General features: G+C 37.5%; 1 protein-coding gene across 1 annotated transcript in view; it reads left to right on the top strand.

Moving 5' to 3' along the window:
- The window catches only part of PIK3C3 (phosphatidylinositol 3-kinase catalytic subunit type 3), a gene marked incomplete at both ends in the record, with an annotated part of 75,733 nt that extends 58,497 nt beyond the window's left edge, over positions 1–17,236 (top strand). The window contains 3 exons of the mRNA XM_082013731.1: positions 2,124–2,214; positions 16,310–16,435; positions 17,072–17,236. Of these exons, the coding sequence (XP_081869857.1) occupies positions 2,124–2,214; positions 16,310–16,435; positions 17,072–17,236 (382 nt within the window). The remainder of the gene's footprint in view (positions 1–2,123; positions 2,215–16,309; positions 16,436–17,071) is intronic.
- Between the last annotated feature and the right edge of the window lie 3,593 nt (positions 17,237–20,829).

Genomic DNA, 20,829 nt, shown 5'->3' with positions numbered 1-20,829 from the left:
AAGGTACTTGTCTGTTTTTTACAGAACAAATTACTAAGGTTTTTCAGCAAAATGTCTAGTGTTAGGATGAATTTGGGCTGTCAGTTGACCAGTTGTGAACACCTTGGCATATTTGCCAAGGATGTTGCCTATGGGAAGCATGACAGCCAACTGTCTATAAAGTAGGAAGCTCTTACCTCTCCTGTCAAGTCCCAGGTTTTGAATAAATTTTCGAAAAACCTGTGAAATGTGACAAGGATCCTAGAGGCAGCTAACAAATTACGTGATAAGCTCTGTTTCATCCTTAGACCACTATATAATTGGTTACTAAGTTAAAGGAATGTTGGGATGAGGGGCAGAGGAGAGACCTGCAGGTAGTATGGTGAACAGCTCTTTCCTGATTTTTGTCTCTTCCTACCGCATACTACCCCCAAAATTACCTTTTCTTGAATTTTTTTTTCAAATGAGGTTCTTCAGATGGTTTTATGCTTTTACTATAAGTACCAAGAGCCAAAAGACTTCATTGTAGGGAACAGAACCAGCTCTTACCTGGCATCTAGCAATGATGCCTAGACCTTTAAAAACTCTTTTACAAACGCCTGCCGCTTGAATGACCCCAGTAACCTGTAGTGCTCATAAGCTCTTATTCTCTGTGTGGTTCAAGAGCAAAAGGCACTCTGAGACTCTGGACTCCTAGGTCAGTTCAAAGGGAGAACTACCAATGGAAGCTACCAGTGATCTAGGAAGAGACTTAAGAGAATGTAGCTGTAAGCTTTAAGTATGTTTAAAGTAAGAATTGCTTGTTTCAGGCAAGTAGAAAAAGTTTTTGTTAAAACCTGTGGTGTCTTGTCCTGGCACCAAAGCAACTTCTCTGCCAGATTTCTTACCCAGAGCTAAAACAAAAGGTAGTGTAGCTTTTCTTTCTTTCTACCTTTTAATCTGTGAAAAAAAAAAAAATTTCCTGATTTCAGTCCCTCACCCCCAGGAAAGTGATGCAGAACAGCTGAAACAAATCAGACACAAAACATCTCTGCCCAAACAGTTTATTTTAAATGTTTGTGTTATAAAGGGTTAAAACTTAGATGGAATTATGCTTTTCTAGAGAGATTTTTGTTGAGCAGTATTTACTTTATAAAATATGGCTATGAAGCAAGTCCTTTTGTGTAGTTAAAATACTTTGTACTCCTTGCAATTGTCAGCTTATATATATTCAGCAGCTTGCTAATAAACGAGTTTTGCTGTTAAGAATTCATTTTCTATCATCTATGAAGCTCCTAGTGCTCTTAGCAAAATAATATTTCAGATTTTGAAATCAGTTATGCACTTTGTTTCTGAAAGGGGACAGGATCTCTTTACCAGAGGAAGGGAAGTTTCAGTTTATGTTGAACAGCTTGAAAATTATCCTTTCATAAAGCAACTTGCAGCTAATTTCCTGCAAGGGCAAAATGGTATTCTTTAAAAGATTAGTACTTCCAACACCATGTTAAAACTGAAAACTATACTCGTGTCTTGTCTTTTATAATGGTTATAAGTGACATTTGCACTTCATAAGTGTAGCATGCTTACCAATGTTATTGCAGCTTAACTGAACAACTGCAGACTTCGTTCTGATTAAATCACTTATGTTCAACTTGTTATGGCAAAGCCCTTGCAACAACTTGAAAAATCATTTCTTGTAATTGTGAAGACTTCAGCTGTTTGAATGCTAATTTACATAGTGCTGCTGTATTACTGATATCCTTTTTAATAAAAAATAACCTTTGAATCAATATTCCAGCATATGTTTGTCCTACTAGAGGTAGAAGATGGTATTAAATCTTACAATATTTGAAATCGTAGTTTATATTTTATGTGTATCTGAATAAATGTTCTGACAATTTTTATAAAATCACAACAAAAAACCAGAGCAGTCTCTTCAGTTTTGGCAGTTTGAGACAGCGTGAGGGTTAAACTTACCTGATATCAGCAGTGAATCTTATGTTTTTAACATAAATATTTTCAACTACGCTGCTATGAATGCATTTCATCTGAAGAAGCATTTTGAGTTAACACTAAAATGATGATGAGTTCTTAATTTAAGTTGTTAACAAAATGTCTTTTGTGCAATTTACAAAGTGTTTTACCTAATCTGCTCTTCTGCTTAGGTATTCCAACTTGATCTTGAACTTATTTTCCCTCATGGTGGATGCCAACATTCCAGATATTGCTCTTGAACCTGACAAGACTGTAAAAAAGGTAACTGGAAAGCTTTCCTTGTCTTTCAATAGCCTAAGTCATCATGTCATGAAATTTTCAATCACTTGTGGTGACTGACTTGTAAGTGGTGACCTGAAAATACTTGCTCCTGTTTTGTAAGTCCTGAGTGATTTCTGGAATCGTTGAATTAAAAGATAGGAGAATATACTTTTGAGATCACTTAGTACATGTGCCCATAAATACAGAATTGCTCTTTATCATCCACGCAGTAGTGCAGAGTCTGCTCTAGCACCCTGTTCCAAGTGGTATTTTAGCATTCTGCTAAATCCAGAATGTAATCTGTAAAGAATTACAGTAATCCCACCATATGAAATTTTTGATAAGTGAAGCAGTCAACACTGACTATACTGTGGAAGATTCTGTCTTGTCTAGAATCCTGCAAGTCATGGATGGTCTTATAAAACCAGTTTACTGGTAGATATAAACCCAGTCTATTAAACATATGAAACCAGTAGACTGGTGTATCTTCATCATCATGAAACTTTTGTTTACTGTGAAAACAAACTCTTCTGTGAAATGTGTCCAATAATTCTAATTTTGTCCCTTTGCACCAGCCTGAATCATTCTTCTCCATTTGATGTTTCAGCAACAACTGACACTAAAATATACTGGATGCATATTCATCTGTCTTTCATTACACATAAATTTTAGGCAATTGTTGTCTGTTTTTTTATAACCTGATTTACAATGAGGGACTGTCTGCTCCACAAAAGACTGTAGAACCTGTGTATCGAATGGAGATCAGTTCAGTGTAATTTTTATTCGAGCAGTGGATTTTCTCTAACATAGCCTGTTCTTCAGTGTTTTCAGTAAGCTATGAAAGCTGAGGTTCAGAATCTTTAAATTAATGTTTCACGTTCTAATATAAAGACCTTAAAAAAAACTAAACTGTGACTTGAACCAAATCTTTCCTTTTGCCTGTGAGAATTCGAGCATTTCTATTCAGAGTTTCTTGGTTTCAAATTGATACAAAGAGTTCATGTAGCTATTCAGAAAGGCTGGGCTAGCCAGAAGTGCTGTATTTTGTAGTAAAGATGACAACCCCCCCTCCACTTCATTGTTGTTTTGGGTTTTTTTTGAGAAACTGACAGCTAATGCTTTTTCCGTATGAATATTTGAACCTCGCTTCTGTCCCTAAATGCCCTGCAAAGATTGAATAAGTTACTCATGTAAGAACATGGGAGATAGAGGCTTAAAGCAGAAAACCAAAATGGTTCAATACCTACCAAGTTGTAGATGATGGGAGTAACTGCATTTTTGTAGAGACCTTCTTTTGAAGGAAGAGACCTTTCTAACAGTATGCTTGCAGCACATGTCTATGAATTTCATCTTTCTAAAAATTACATGTTTTGTTCTGGCTACCTATTTGAAAAATGGAAAGACGTACTTTCTTTTTTTTTTACTTCAGTGATACAGTAAGGATGGGAAAACCTTTTAGATTGCGAAGTCTACAAATAGATACAGTGGGAAAAATTGAAGTATGTATCTACAGGTAGTGCAGGGGCTAATTTTGAGAAGTTTGTCATTGACTGAAATAGTCACCAAAGATCAAACTGATGGTTTCATTGAATTCCAGAAGTGTTGGTTCTTTCATGTTTGCAGCAATAAGTTTGAGACTGGCTACATATTTTAATCTTACTAATCTTTGTCCTGCGTTCAGTGTTGCTTTACATGATAGTGTTCACTCTGGCCTCCAATGCTGTCGCATGAGCTCTGACGTTTTTTAATCAAACGAAGTCTCCCAGTGGTCCCTGCCAATTAAGATGTAATATTCTTGTTTCTTATTAGTATCTTGGTATCACATTTTATGGTTGTGAACTCTGTAGAAGCACTGTCCAAGGGTATATTGTTTTCTGTGATTAATGATAATAGGAAGTTAGATTCTGTGAAATATTTGCAAAGGATTGTTCTGACTTAGCACCATTTGAGTATTTTACAGACTTCCAAAACTATCTTACTCTATATAAATTTCCCATATAGTTTTCTCAAAATAACAAATCAAGATACAGAATTAAAAGCCAACAAGTCTTTTCTACCGCTGCTAAGTATGGTACAGTTTACTGATGTACAATAGTTAATAATCAAGATTATGTAAAGCATGATTTACATAAGCATAAAGCATGGAAGGAAGCAAAATCTAAAAAGTTCTGAGAGCTGTGAATTAGATCAATGTGGTTACTTCTGAATTCCCTTAAAAGTACAAATAATAGTGTCGTTTTTGCGTTAAAAGAATGTACGTTTATTTGGTGTATGACAAGTTCACTGTTAGATCAAATGCAGCAATTAGTTATTGGGATACTGAGCTCTGACAATGCTGCAGCTTGGTGAACTGCAACTTTTACCCTCACGATGTGTTCAAGTCTGTCTATTCACAGAGGCTTTAAAACGTGAGAAGAGCTAGAACTGAACCAGTAAGGCAAGTTATTTCTCATAAGGAATGCAAATCACTTTCACGTATTCACATTTTTTGAGAGGAAAAGATTTTACTTTCCCAAGTTCTGGAAGTTCATTTACAGTGTGCTTGTTACTTTAAAAAACAAAACCAAACCCACACAGTAAGGTTTTACCAGAAAGATAACCAAATTGTTTAGCTTGTTCATAAATGTTTCCTTTGTAATTCATAGACTCCTCAACCCTCCCCATTACTTCATATAAATTCTCTTTTTTCTGACAGCTCTGCTGTTTTCAACTCCTGTTAAGTTTTCAGGTTTGGTCCTTCTGGTTCAAAAACTGTCCTTTGAATATACTCCTGGAATTTATGCAAAAATAATATATCATAATGAGTTCTCTAACGAGTAGGTGAACAGAGGACCCTTCCATAAAACAGTTGTTGGCGTTACGATCTACTGGATGCTTTACAACTATGTTCAAAGCTGCTATGACAGTAACTGTATTCTTTCATTCTCAATTTTTGGTTTTTACTTTTTTGCTTTAAAAAAACAGCTAGCAAATCAGCTGTAAATGGGCTAGGATCAGAATAATCTTAACCCATTATAGAATGGTGAATAGGTGATTGTTTTGTGGTTGTGTTTTTTTTTTTTTTTTAAATAATGTCTTAGAAAACTTGTTTTGGATATTGTGTCCTTAGCCGGTCTCAAATAAGTTATAAGCTTTGTTAATACTAATAAAAAAAGGAACAAGGTGTCTTGCATCTCTTGGGCTGAGTGTCAAGTTTCTTCAGTCATTTAACAAGATAATACTGTACCTTGTTGTCGGAAAATTGAATAAATGCTTTCAGCATCTCAATTGATTTTTTTTTTTTTCCTTAAAGCTTTAAACAAAAAATCCATATATATTTCAACAGAGTCAAATTAGCTGAAGATCCATTTTGGACTGACCTGTAAAATTAAATTACCTTTGATGTGTGAGTCCAGTCAATAACCATTTCAACCGTGATACCACTTTTGTGGAAGACAAAGGTGGAGATGTACAAATGTTTTTGTATCTAAGAAGGTATCCTGCTTAATAGGGTAGGTGGAAGTTCATAGCCAGCATTTTCCTTATTGGTGCTGTAGTTATACTCATTTTCTGTTTTGTAGAGCCCTCATTTTTGCTTTAGGGGGCTGGTGAGCCAGCGAGGCTTTGGTCTCGCAGCTGAAGTCAAGTCACTGAGGTAACAAGATAATGGTAATCTTATCTAAATTTGGTGATAAATCAGAATACTAGTTTGTTTAAACTACAAGGAATTTTGTGTAGTCAGAAAAAAAAAGTGTTTTTTTCTTTTTAAAGAAAGGAATGCTTACTGAAGGGAGTATTATGCTTCAGTTATTTTGGTGAACAATTCGTTTGGTAGAAATCCTGGAATTTTTCACTAGGTGCAGCTATACTGCTGTTACTAAGTAGGCATGAATTATTCTGAAGACTACTTCTAAAGAAAGGGTTTTTTTTTTCTTTTGAATGGCCACAGTTTCTCATTATGCTGTTAGGTGGTAGCTCAGGTTCCAGTCTAATCTTTAGCTTCACAAAGTGACATAATGCATCCTCATTTCTGGTAGGCAGGGAGGTGCTTTATGTTGCAGGAAATATCTGTCTGCTGGTGAAAAACACAGTAAGATGTGAAAACATACTAGCAAGTAAAGCCATCTCTGGAAATGTTTTTGATGTTGCCCTTTTCTAAACTTTCAGAAAGTAATCTACCAAGTTTTTAGAGCCAGAAGAAGGGTTTAATTTTTGTAATCATATATATATTTTAAATAAAAATAACATTTGCATACACCGTATGATAACGATGGCTGGAGTAAAATAAACTGAAATAGAATAAGGAACACTACTGTCATGTTGTATGGCTTGATTTCTTGTGCTCTTTTGTCACTTCCTGTGATATGTCCATGTATTATAACAGGATGCTCATTACTTAGACTGAAAATATGGTTGGAAGTCAACAATCCTGGGACTTTGTTTCTTGATTTGTCCAAATATAACGAAGTAAGATCATAAAAGAAAGTACTATGTGGAACATGTCCTCTTCAGTGAGGCATTGGATGCTTTGAATTCTGAGGAGTTTTGGGTTTTTTTTAAGAATTTCAGACTGGTAGGTTAAATGAGAATTTTTAGAAAAATCTGAGTGCAGAAAGCACTCTCAAGGAGTATCATTACTAACCTGAGGAACAAAAGGCAAGGCAAGATCTTGAGAGTTGGAGACTGGTTTTGCCAAAATATGTATCTACCTTCCAGTAAAACATGACATCCCAAGGAGTTAACTGACAGGATGTAATATAATCAAGCTTGAAATCTAAATGAAAGCATGTTGTCTGGGTATTGTTTCTGTCCAATAGTTATGAAATGTCTTGGGAGAAATATGTATTGAGTCAAGGCAAAATTGAAACAGCAGCTTGTGTCATGTACAACTTATTTTACAATAACTATAGATTACACCTGTTTGACATGGTTTATGGCACAGGATGGTGTAAGCAGAGCTGGGCGCTCTGTTCCTGTCATCTGTGAAGGTACTTCCACGTTCTTCTCTACACAAACTAATTTTACTTATTGGAGAAAGATGACAATGTGGATATTTTCTTCCTGTTAACTTAAAAAGAACCAGAAACTCCCAATGACTTCAACTGGAGATGCTGATTTAGAGCATACCAAAATTTGACAGTATCTTCTTGCTTGCTTTGCGTAACAGTAGTTTTTGTAAATTAAATCCGTCCTGACTTTAATGATGCATTTTCACACCTAAACTTGGACTGAAAATGAGTTAGTTGGCATTGGCCTGAAAACAAAAAAAACCTCTGTTTGTAGTTTCACAACTATTCTTTGAGAGTGTATGGAAAACTTGATATTTCAACTAGCTATGCAGTTTCAGCGTGCATACCCAGTGTCACTAGATAAACTGGCTAGTACCTTTCAGTTGTGAGAAAAGCTTGTTTTAGTGACTCACTTCCTTCGCTCCAGTTTCAATCGCTATTTTTCCCCATAAAAGAACCCAGAAAAGAGTGATTACCAACTGCACAAAGTTGGCCCCATCCTGAAAACCATAGGAACCCCCTTCAAATTCCTGGTGCTTTGTTTAATGGTAAAATGTTTGTCAATTTTTGACCAAGAAAAAGTAGCTGCAGAGCTTGAAATTAGTTGTCTCTCTGATCCTTTAGTGTCCTTTTGTCTTCTCTGTACCATTTATAAAGAAAACTCAGTCTAGTGTGCTTAACCTCATGGTTCATGACACCATCTCCTACAGCCACCCTCTCATTTAGGCTTTTCTGTAAACCTGTTTTGGCTCAGAAAACTTCACAAAATGAAATTAAATTGAAAAGTAGCAGAAGGTTCTCCCCAGTTTGCCTCTCCCTTTCTCTGCCTTCTAAGGTAGCCCTTACATTTTACACTCTGCTTATTCTTTTCCACTTATCAGTTTTCACGAAATGGGCTGGGACTGAAATCTACTTATGTTGACTTCTCAATGCATAACTGATAGTAAAATCAAGATTTCCCCATATGACACCTTTTTCTGACAGTGCTACTTGCTTTTGTTATTTCCAGTACATCACCAACACTAACTGCTAATTGCTGGGCTTTTTTAAATTAGCCAGTGCTATAAATTTAAGTAGTAATGACTAAAATCTGGAGTCAATTATACAGCCAATTTTGCATAAGGAAGAGGTAGACCATCACTCTTCAGATGTAGCTAATGTATTCAGCATTGTCACCTCCTAACAAAAAAAGCTTTTGATTTTTCTATAGGAAAGCCAGATGGCTCCTATCTGTCCATCATAGCAAATTTGACCTTTAAATTAGAAAACATCAGGGACCAGTGATTCATTGGCACAGAAAGAACTCGGCAGGCGTTAAAGGACAGTGTCCTAATTGACTGAGCTGTGTTTCAGATGCCCATTGATTAAAGAAGGTGCTGCAAAGATGCTGCAACTGTTTCACTTACAGGCGAGGTTATTGTGAATGTGGACTCCAATGCCGGCTTCCAGCAAGCAGCAGGTAACTGCTGGTTGTGAAAGTAGCCCCATTCCGTTTTGGTAGCGCCTTTGGGTATAGACAGGAAAAGTCTACGTTCAAACTGTTCAGCAGGGTGAAGAATTTTCTTCCTACAGAGTGTAACACTGCGAGCACCCTCTGCGTTTCCAAGTCAAACATTGACTAAGTCTCATCCCTCTTGAAAAGAAAGGATAGTATAAATGTTTGGAAACTAGCAAGAAGAGAGAGCAAACGTGTTTTGTTCCTTTTATATTGAACATGGCAAATTAAAATGATTCTCATTCTACAGATATAAAAGGTAAAGCAGAGACATGATGTGAGTGGAGGAACAGAAAAATTTTCTGACTTAGCTTTTTTCTAATCCTGAGCTAATTTTGCCAGTTTCTTCATCTGGTTTGTAGTAAAATTCCCTGTGTTCTTTCTCCCTCCTCTGTCCTCCCCAGGAGTCAGTCAGTGGATAACTGAAAGCTGAGTTCATAAGTTACTGAAACGGAAAGGACTTCTTGTTTGGTGCTTGGCATGCCTTTTTAAGCAATGGATATCTGCTGTCCCTTTTCACCCTACTGAAAATACCAGTATTTATTAAAGGGTGGGGCTAGGAAACATTCCTGAGATTTATTAATTCTAAGAGGAAATTTATAGGAGAAATAAACTCAGTTGTGCTTGGTCAGAGTCTGTTTGTTTTAGTATTTGTATTTACTACCTGCTCTGGGGAGGTTTATTCTTTGTAGAAGTGTCACATTGACATGGAGCTTATTTTGCCTAAGCAGACGTTCATCTTTCTGTACATTTGGGTAATGACACTGCAGCTGCACACCCAGCTTTTCTGTTTCTAGGCTGTTGATTTTGCATGTATATTAATTCATTTCAAAATTGAAAAAAAAAAAAATGGAATAAACATCACAACATGATCCAAGTGTGGGAACACTCCTGTACTCCTGTTGCTTTATATCACGCTGTCTATTTGATTATAAGATTTTGGCCAATATGATGAAATTCTGAGTTGGAACAGTATCATCTTTGCATACTGCAGCAGCTGAAACCCTTGTTTTCATAGAAGTTCAATTTAGAGATGGTTACTAATGTCTTCACTGGCTTCTATTTAAAAAAAAAAAAAAAACCCAAACCCAAAACATTACAGAAGCCTACACAGGCTTGTTTAGAAGCTGCAGTTTGTTCAAATCAAAGCCTTGAAAACAAAAGCTGTTGTCGGAATAGTCTTTCAAATAGATTGTTCATGCAAGTAGAGCATCAGAGTAGTTTGTACAGTGAGTTGTTGGGACTGCAAGCAGCAGGGAAAGCAAGAACGTCATTTGCTGAGAAAGATGAAATCTGATAAGGGTTAAGTCAAGAATTTAATGCCAGTTTCTGCTACGTGAATATTGGATGCTGACTGTTGGTAACAATTATATGTCAAAACAGTAAAAATAATCCTGAAAACCCCACTAGATTATTATTGTTTTCTTCTCTGGTGATCAATTGGTTTTCATCTGATGTTAGTAGTAGTTGGGGTGCTTACATCCAATACATGTTATGACCCGACAAAAAAGGGCACTGAAGTTTTTTCTCTTAAGTAGCTGACTTTGCAATGAGCAATCCCATATTGGAGCGATAAAATTATGTAGCTCGTAGTCGTAGAAAACAGCAGCAGTGCTGCTTAATGTTGCTGGAAGAATAAATAGTAGAGCAGCCAGCAGTCTTCAGAATGGCTGACTAGCACTTAGTCTGAAAACTAAATAGGATTGAGTAAAGGGTTCTTCTGTGTCGTTTGATATGTTGGGTCAAAATGTATTGCTGCCTTCTTCAGTAATTATGAAAAATATAGCTACAAATGTTCATGAGGTATGGATTCAGATACTGCCCTGAAGTTTATGAACGCTTCCTAAAAATTTCTAAAAAGTTTATCTTAACCTTGAGCCTTACGTACCTATCCATTTTACATGATGTTTTAGCAGTGAGCAGATACTTGTTAGTACAAAAGACAAATTCTTTAGTTTAATACAAGGATAACTATGGCCTATATTATACAATAGGTCAAACTTGAAGACAAAAAAAAAAAAAAAAAAAAAAGAAAATCCTTACAAATCTGTTCTTTGGTGAGGGGGAAAGGGCAGTCTTGTGGTTAAGGAGCAAAAAGAGTAAGTGAAAATCTTGGAACTTTGCAACGAAGTGTGCTTAGCTGCACTAACGCTGTTCCCAACTGGGTTTGTCTCTCTTCTCTCAGTCCTAAGCCTGTCGTGCTTCCAAAATTACAAGATAGATACTAAAAGGGAGAAGGATGAACCTGGAGGTTCATTCAAGTGAACGGAGACACAGGCCTGCCATTTATCTCAGCCATTTCACTGCGATTTTTAATACGATGATCAGGGTTTTCTTGAGTATTTCATCTCCTCTTTATTGCCATTCTGATTTTTATTCTGTATGTAGTTCTGTGGGCCTGACTGGGAGTTTCTATGAAATCAGCTTTATACAACGCATTTGATACCATTTTCAAAATTATAAGTCTTTTTAACTGTCCTTGAACACTCTTCAAGCAAAAAAGAAAGTGCGAGTTTACCAGCAGTTAACACTGCCTGTTATTCTGGTAGATGTTCTGCTCTCTCCCTCTCAGTTAACTTTATAGCTTCCCTTTTTCTAGTGAAATGTCACATCAAATGTAAATACACATAAAGTTTACAGGTTTTGACATTTCATATCTTCAAAACAGTTTTTTTTGGTTTGCGGTTTTTTGTTTGGGTTTGGTTTTTTTGGGGGGGTGTGTGTGAAATACCACCTTTTTCCATGAAATAGTTTTATTTCTACTGCGGTCTTACCTCTCATGATGTTCTGCTTCCCCATAACAACATTTGTGGTGTGGGACTTCCTTTACCTACCCCAGAATTTAAGATGTGGGATGCTATATAGTGTTTGTTCTGGTCAGGCTGTGTCCTCATAAGATCCAAGGGTTTTTTTACAATAGGTGGATGAAGTGACCACTTGATTTTTGGGGTTGAGGTGTTTTGTTTGATTTTGGCAGGAGAAGTTGTTAACACTGATTTTGACTGAGGTCTCTCAGGGTGGTTTAGATTTGGGTTTGGAATTTTTTCCTGGTTTTTTTGATGGTTTTGGTTATTTTCAACAAAATCGTAATCAAAACTGATGCCTGTTTTTATTTCACCCACACCCTCACATACCTTAGCACCTTAATCCTTATGTTTAAACTATTCTAGAAAGCATAATAATGTATCTTCAAACTGTGACTTGATTATAAATAAATTGTGTAAATGCAACTTTAGACCATATTAAAAATGTGCTGTATAAAGTCATCTTTGTATTAAAAAAGGAGGATCTTTTAGTTAATGCTTAATCTGCAATCTCTCTAGATACTGAGATATTCATTGCATGGGGCAGCATTAATGGAATGTGTGAAGACTTCTGATATGTATCAGTTACAGGAAAAAACCCAACCAAACCAGCACCAAAAACGCCTTATATCTGTTATTGTGTTGGTTTGTGTAGTTAAGGAAGGCAGGGAGCAGCCAAGTATCTGGTTCCTCCTCTTGTAGTGCTTTTCTCTTGAGTTTGTTTCAACTGTAATTGATAAACCTTTATTTTTAGATGGGATAATCACAGTGCAAAGTAGTATTTCTTGATAGCTTTACTGTAAAATGCTTTTTTTTTTTTCTTTTTTGGCTCGTTACCTTGCTAAGTTCCTATACTCTCTGCGATTCTGCAGCAAGTGATGATCAGCTTTTTTTCTGTTCTCATCATAGTTCAGCTCCAAGTAATTTATACTTAAATGCTTCTCCCGTCACCACCCCTCTCATGTTTTCTTCTGAACTATCCCTCGTTGTTTATGGCCTCTTCCCCTTTTTAATTTTTATTTTCTTTGTCTTTTGAAAAAGCTCTGTCATGGGAACTGACAGTAGCTTTCTTACAGGACACTTCAAATTTAACTCAAGTACAAAAAATTTCTAGGCATGCAGATTCATGTAACTGTTCAATCCTGTTCTTTTATGCTTTATTACTAAACTATCCACTGTGCAGGGGAGGGGATAGGAAGTGGACAACTTCAAACCTTGAAGTTGAGCGTCGGTATCTTCATGGACTCTCTAGTTCTTTATCCAACCTTTCCAGCCTTGAACATTAAAATTTTGCAGTTGAGACCTGATGTTTAAAATCATGTGTGTATATGGTGTGTGGTTTAAAACTTTCCTTTCTGGAAACAAAGCAAAAGTTTAACCAGATTCATCAAGTATATTTCTTTTGAGAAATACTGATGACCATACTAACAAGATTCACTTAATTTAAATGCCAAAGCGAGAACTCTTAAGTAAATAATTCGGGTGGGATGTTTTTGATGCCTTCATGGTAGCTATTCTTCTTAAAGTGCGTAGAACGAGATAATTGTATAACTCACCAGAACGCGACACCCCTTGTCCCCCGTTAACTTTTTTTTTTACACCATGCAAAAATCTCTTCCTAATTGCGCTTCCTCTGGGAGAAACTATTGGCTTTCAGAATACACGCTTTACTTCGGAACTCAGAGATTTCAAATAAGAATTACTACTGGTTTTGCTACAAGAACCATAAGTCAGTGTATATTAATCTTGTTACTGCTGTTGCAGCTCAAGAGGTAATTTGTCATCTTGCCATGTTTCTTCTCAGCCAGGTTGCAGCAGTCAGTTTTAATTGCAGTGCTGAAAAACTTCCATGCAGAGATAGAGTACTCAGCAGCATTTGATCCTGCTGTTAATTGCAAACTGATTGTAAGGTCTAACTGGGGGGAAATTTCTTTCCGCATATATCAATGTGTGAGTCTGTACCTGGGGAAGGTGGGATGTGGGTTTAAATAGACATTAATTTCATAGAATGAAGCTGCATCTTAACATCACTAACTGCAAGACTTTCTGAGAAGTTCTTTTTTGAACAAATTAGAATATCGCTGAAGTGCTTCATTACTGGAGTTTTGTAAAAGAGTATCACAGGGATTTTTTTTTTTCCTTTTGAAACTGCAGTTAGCAGTTTTGCTGAATTCTCATTACATCACCTTTTCTGTGAGTGTGAAAATAGATCTGATAGGAGCCTGTGCTCTAATTTGGGGAGGTCTTTAAGCTTCTGTGTAATTGCAAGCTTGTGAACAGCCGATTAAATTCAGTTGGATTCTACTGTGTGCTTTATTGGCTGTCAAACTTCTAATATGTCTATAGGAGATAATAAACTTCCTTCTCATCATGTTTGTTATGAAGATAAAAGTTCTATAATATTAGCCTGAAATATCTTCTAAATCTCCCTGGTACTTGCTCCCTTGAGAGTTTGAACTTTTTTGGCTTAATCAATTCTTGCATATTGATCAATCTTCTTTCTGAGGGGAAACTGAGGAGAAATTCAATTTTTGCTTACTTCAAACATATCAGCAACAGAGTTATAACAGTATTTTGCATGAAGCAGCATTATCTTCCCATACTTGGCAGGCTAACTTACGCTTTTTATTATGCCGCTGAAGGGCACTATTCTGGAATACATTGCCTTTGAAAAGAATGCAGAGTAATACTAAACTGAACTCTCGGTGTATTTTGCTATCATAAAGAGAGTGGTTGCATATGTGGTATCCTTGGTGCATAGAAAGAATACAAAATGGGAAGAGAAGGTAGTACCATCTCACTAATACGACCTTTTTAAGAACAGCATTGAAATAATTTGGCTTGCTTTTTTGTCAATGCTTAAAAAAAGTAAATGCATGGAAGAAGTTCAGGAAAGGCTTGATTCTCCTTAGTCATATCCAGGAGAAGTTTAAGAAGCAACTTAAATCATTTGATATTTGCCTACACGAGAGAGATTTCTAATGGACAGTTCTTTAATGTAAAAACTTGTCATGAGCTCCACTGAGATGGAAATTGGACCAATTCAGATAGGAAGTAAGTCACAAATGTTAAACAGGGCAATTAATCATGGAAGAAATTTACCTAGAATATGAAGCATTGTTTTATTATAAAAACTCTGTAAAAGAGATTCTCACCGATAAACCAGAAGCCACAGACTTGATACAAAAATTGTTTGATACAATTTTACCTATCTCTTTATGCAGGAGACTGAAGTAGATGGGTATGATGGTCTCCACAAGAGCTCACATCATTTGAAATTTATCTTGATGAGAATAAAGTACGTGATTAGAGGGCAGCAATTGATTTTCTGCACGTAATATGAAATTGCTGGGCAGTTTTCATATTGTGAACAGCACTACTTTGCAAGGTGCCTGGTAGTTATAACCTTTGGGGATAGGATTTACACAATGCTGGGATCTTAGACTCATTAATTCTGAGAGAACATGGACTCGCTAGGAGGTCTTGAACAGCACAACTGGTTTTTCAAACTAAGCACCAAAGTTAGCATTGTTATCAAAAAAATTTGATTTTTTTCCCAGAAAGAATGAACACTTGCCATTCTTGTATGCAGACCTTGCTGCACAGCCAGCGCTTCAGAAAACTTAGAAAATGATGTTTTGATATCTGTAGCACTTCCTCAGATCCATGCATCAGATTATTTGAACTCATCCAAAATGCTTATTTATGCATCTGTCTCTCATAAATGCTGTGAGGCATAAGGCGTGTCTGTAAAACTTACTTGGCTCCTGCAAAGCAAAATCTTCCCCCCCCCCCCCCAAAATATCTGTTTAAGCTCTTGCCAGTTCTATGTACAGAGGTTTTTGAGTATTACCAAAGTAATGTCTGTGGTAACGGTACTTGAGATGTTGCCGTCTGGAGCAGTCCTGAACAATTGCCATGGAATTAGTTGGAATTCACAGAAAGGCATTGGCTGCACGTTTGTAATTATCCGTGGGTCAAAGCTTTGCCAAGGCTGAAATAGGAAAGTATAGATGTTGTTGCTGTATTCTTAATCATAGTGCATTAAGCTTTTAATTCATATACAGATTGCAAGGACTACGCAAAATGTGCTATTGGTACAATAGTTAAAATACGTTGTTGTCAAAAGAAGAAACAATGGAGAGCGTAGCAGTGTCTCCAACCACCTGTATGTGGATGGTGGACATACTCAAAGTTAATGAAAGTCTCACCAGCCGTACCAAGGTTAGTTTTGACAGGGTTCATTTGCTTGCCTTTCCTCCGATCTGTATTCTTTACTTAATTTTCTTACACTTTCTGAAAGACAATTTTATCTGAAATTCAGCTTAAAATAAGGCAGTGTTTAGATACTTTCAAAAATGGTTAGGATCATCCAGATTCTTCCAACTTTGTATTTATGCAAAGTTATGTGTTTTTTCTCAAGTGGCATTTCATTCGTTTTTATGACTGTTGAGTGTGTTCTCTTTTTCTCATAGCATTTTAATTCTGTTTAAACACTTATGTCCGGGTACTTCTCTTGACTTCCTGGCCTCGAGCTTTAAAGTTGCTGGTTGGGGGGATGAGGTGTAGGGCGCTCGTTCTAGCTTATGTAATTTCATTTTCATTTTTATGAAATGGTTAAAAATACTCATTTTACATAACATTGTAAATTCCCAATTATCTGCTGTAATTTACAAGTAAAAGAGAGATTGTCTACTAAACTTCCACAACTGAAATAATTATGTCTGCTCCTGTATAGTTCAGATAAAACAGTGTACGTTTTAACTGTTGAATTGAATTAATTTTTGTCATCTCTGCCCCCATTGCAGGTGCAGGACAAGTTTCGTTTGGACCTGTCTGATGAAGAAGCTGTCCATTATATGCAGAGTCTAATTGATGAAAGCGTCCATGCCCTCTTCGCAGCTGTGGTGGAGCAGATACACAAGTTTGCACAGGTGAGATGTCTTCTCGGTTGGTGGTCTCTGAGAAAGCTAAGTAAGGTGCGAGGTTGCAAGTGGTAAGTTCAAGACTTAACTTCATTGTTCGTGATGTTTTAGTTCATTTTGCAGTAAGTTATAAGTGTGTTCTTGCTGCCAGGACTGGAGAGCAAGCTCTTAGCAGTCCTAGAGAATTCTCTAAAGCAACTTAGCAAACATGTGAAGTGGCTTGTAGCTGGTTGTATTGCTGCAAATTGGAAAGCTGGAGTTGTGAGGGAAGGATCCAGAACTTCCTTAGCTTTCATTCCCAAAGTAAATGAGTGAAGATAAACTTCCTTTCTTTACTACCTTTGCTAGACTTCCTGAACTGTGCATTCCAGCTAGTTAGTTTGATCAACAGACACAGCGGCTTGCATACCAGGGTGCACAGAAGGTGCCAGAAGCTCTGCTCACAGTGGCATCCACGTCCTCTGCCATGTTGACAGTGTACCACAGAATGTGGTGCCCAGCGGCTATGTGAGCGGCTGTCCCCTGTGTCAGAGGCCTCAACACAGGGAAGTTCCTGAGGGAGAATGCACTTTTTCTGATTTGAGGCTGTAGTGAGTAGCTGAGACCTCTTCCTGGGGCAGTGGGAGTTGGGCTCCTTGCTTGCAGGAGGTATGCAGCAGTGGTGTGTCCAGATCACCAAGTAAAGGAACTGTGGGAGGAGGTCAGCAAAGTGCACAGTATCAGAGCTGCAAAGCAGAGATTGACCAGATCTTCCCCAAGACCTTGGAGATAGAAGAGCCTGCATCTCCAGCTGCATTGAAGGAGGAGTAAGAGTATGTTGTGCTCATCGAGTTAGGAAATAGAGACTCATAGGATGGTGACAGCTGGAACCTTGAGACTTATGGTATTAGGAGGGATGGCTTCTGCTCTACCTGCAGATCTGCACCTGCAGAATAGATTCAAGGTGATTGGGAGTAGTCAGCATGGATTTACAAAAGGGAAATCATGCCTGACTGGCCTGGTAGCCACCTAAGATAAAATGCCTAGCTCAGTGGACTGGGTGAGAGCTGTAGGTATTCTGTCTTGACTGGCACAAGGCTTTGACATCGTTTGTCATAATATCCTCCTAAACAAACCGGAGCAATATAGACTAGAGAAATAGACACTGATGTGGCTTGGAAACTCGCTGGTGTGCTGAGATCAGAACTCCATCTGGAGGCCAGTCACTAGTGGTGTATTCAAAGGGTTGATAATGAAGCCAAAATTGTTTAACATCTTCATCAATGACCTGTATGATGGGATGAAGTGCACCCTCAGCAAGTTTGCAGACAGTGCAAAACTGGATAGAGCAGCTGTACGCTGGAAGCGTGTGCTGCCAGTCACAGGGACATCAACAGGCTGGAGAAATGACTGCACAGGAACCTCATGAAGTTCACCAAAGGGAAGTGCCAAACACTGCACCTGATGCAGATTAACCCCATGCACAAGCACGGGGAAGGGGCATGGATGATGAGGTGGGAATCAGCTTTTCAGAAAAAGCATTGAAGGTTCTGGTGGACAAGTTGCACATGATGCAGCAATGTGATCTTGTGGTGAAGGAGGGCCACCAGCTTCGTTCACCATGTTAGGCAGAGTATTGCTGGCGGGTGGAGGGAGTTGATCCTTCCCCTCCACTCAGTGCTATGTGAGATGTATCTGGAGTGCCGTGCCCCTTTTGGGCTCTCCAGCGCATGGATGTGCTGGAGCGACTCCAGCAAAGGCCGGTGGAGATGATCAAGTGCTTGGAGCATCTGTCACATGAGAAGAGGGTGAGAGGGCTGGGACTGTTCAGTCTGGAGGAGAGAAGGCTCGGGGGGATCTTATCAATGCGTGTAAATACCTGATGGAAGGGAGTAAAGAAGGTGGAGTCAGAGTCTTTTTAGTCGTGCCCAGTGACAGGACAAGAGACAGTGGGCACAAACTGAAAGACAAAAAACTTCATCTAAACATAAAGAACTGCTGTGAGGGAGATCAAACACTGGGACAGGTTTCCCAGAGGGGTGCCGGAGTCTTTATCTGTGGAGATACTTAAAATCCAACAGCACAATGTTCTGAGCAACCTGTTGTGTTTGATCCTGCTTGAGCTCGGCGGGGGCGTTGGACTAAAATGATCTCCGGAGGTCCCATCCATCCTCACACATTACCTGATTTTTGCTAATGGTGTGGGGTGGCAATAGGTTATTGTCTTGGCTATTTTTATGATTAAAATTCACCCTTGCTCTGGTATGGAGAATGAAAAGTTTAACCACACGCATGTGTGCTGTGTTACTACAAGCCACAACAAGACAATACAATGTTTAGTTCTCATGTTGAATAAAACTGTATTCACAAAAGCGTATTTCACAACGTTTTTTCCTTAAAACCATTTGATGTATTTAGTTTGTGTTTATCAGGTTTTTAAGATATTACGCTGTTTGCTTTAACTATTGGACTCATGACGAGAAATGGATTTGAGAGGAAAAATGAAACCAATCTGAAAAGCCAGTCATTATCCCAGGTTTTTTTTATTGATTCTTTCTTCAAAAGGCTGATCAAATTCTGCTGGAAACTGGGAACTATTTTTATGGCTATCCATTTTGCTAAAGGTCTTCCAACGAATCTGTTGTTTCCTGCAAACTTAATTTTTATTTTGAAGAATTGCACTGTAGTGCAGGGTAAGGAGCAAAAATGTCATTTCCCTCTGCATATATATTGAATAAAGGTGATCTCTTACATGATGTGAAAAAAAGGAATGTAATTATATGAAAATGTTGCAAAATTTGTTGTCATTCATTATGGATTACTTTGATCATAGGATGGAGGACAGTAATTTCATGAAACAAAGTGAAAAATGCCTAGCATCTACGTTGGGGTTAAAAAAAAAAAATCAAACAAAAAACCTATTACAAAGATTCAAGATTAAAATTTTAAGTGCCTGCAATATGTGTGTAGACCTTTCTTTTAATCACATATTGACAGTCACTTTTTTAAAGATACGTCTTTTACTTCCTTGCATTTAGGTGACTGCCAGACTCTCCCAGATAATTGTTACTGCATTTGTGAAGCTGTATTAGTAAGTCAGAGTTTACAGGTTTGATTTAGATGACCTTTTCTTTTTCCATTCAAACTTGGTCTTGTTTGACCTTTCTTCAGCACTTACAACTGCTTTTAATATCACAGGACAGATTTGTTCGGAATATTTAGAAGTACCCAAGAATTTGAACCCCAGGCTTCTAGCTCCCAGGAATGGCATTGTAAGCAAAGGCTGATGTATACAGCAGCAGGCAAAGATGGCATCTTCCATTTATATTTTGGGAGTTAAAAAACAAGCCCAAAGTGTGTATGTATTGCACGTTGGATACCAAATAAGCAGATGTGACAGCTACTAATGTAGGCGTGATCCAGTTGTCCCATTTGGAGGGTTTTTACCTCTCTAGCTGGCTGACGCTGCGTTCCAGCGTGGAGACTTTTGGGTTGTTTTTCCTGTGAGGCCCTGAATTCTCCTCATGCGCTGCTGCAGAGTTTGCTACCTATATGCTTTTGGCCTTCCTTTCTACTTTGGGTATCAGGTGTCTAAAATTAAAAAAAGAATGGGTTGCTCTAAGTGCTTAAGGTGTCTCTTGGCTCCATGTGATGTAGGATTCTTCTGCTAGTTTTGGAGTTGCGATTATTGCCTTCATTCACGTTCTATAAATAATACTACTTGCAAGCTTCCCATGCAAGAATACTGGATGCTTGTAAATGTGAGAACACAAAAACAATAGTCACACATTAATCAGTAGTTGACAAGTCTTAAGAATCTGAGGTCTATTTATATATTTTTTTATTATGAAAAAAATCCCATCAAAATCAAATGTTTACATTTAAATTAAATGTTAAATAGTCATTAATTATGTCTATTCTCTTTATATTACAAGTGAGGTAGGACACTTTTAGTGATATTAGTACTTCATTAGTCAAAATCGTTATCTTTCCTTTTTGTCTGAGTTGTTCTTAAGAATTTGCTGCTGGAATCTTCACTGAGGTTGTAAATTGTTGAACAAATGAACAATTAATGTGTCATTGAATTTGCTGTAAAGGGGTCGTCTTACACCATGGGCAGTTGAAGCTTTTAGTTTGTTCATGTATAATGCCAATGGAATTGAATTGAATTGCCAATGGCCTTGCCCTTAATAGTAGTATAAATTGTCTAAAAACCAAAACAAATCCCCGAAAAACACTGCACAGATGTTATGATAGTTGCATAAATAGCAGATTTTGGCCTAACAGCACACAATTTTTCACTTGAAATGCCCTTGAACGTGTTTTTTTGTTTATCAATAGGTATTTATTTTACTTGCCTGCAAGGAATCTTTGCTGTCTACTGCAGCAGTTAAGAGCTTTTTAATAAGGTTGGTTATTATAGT

This window comes from Phaethon aethereus, assembly GCF_964289735.1.
Source record: "Phaethon aethereus genome assembly, chromosome: Z".
Taxonomy (NCBI): Eukaryota; Metazoa; Chordata; class Aves; order Phaethontiformes; family Phaethontidae; genus Phaethon; species Phaethon aethereus.
The sequence above is the reverse complement of the archived record's forward strand: the minus strand, read 5'-3'. Positions and strand labels throughout refer to the sequence as shown.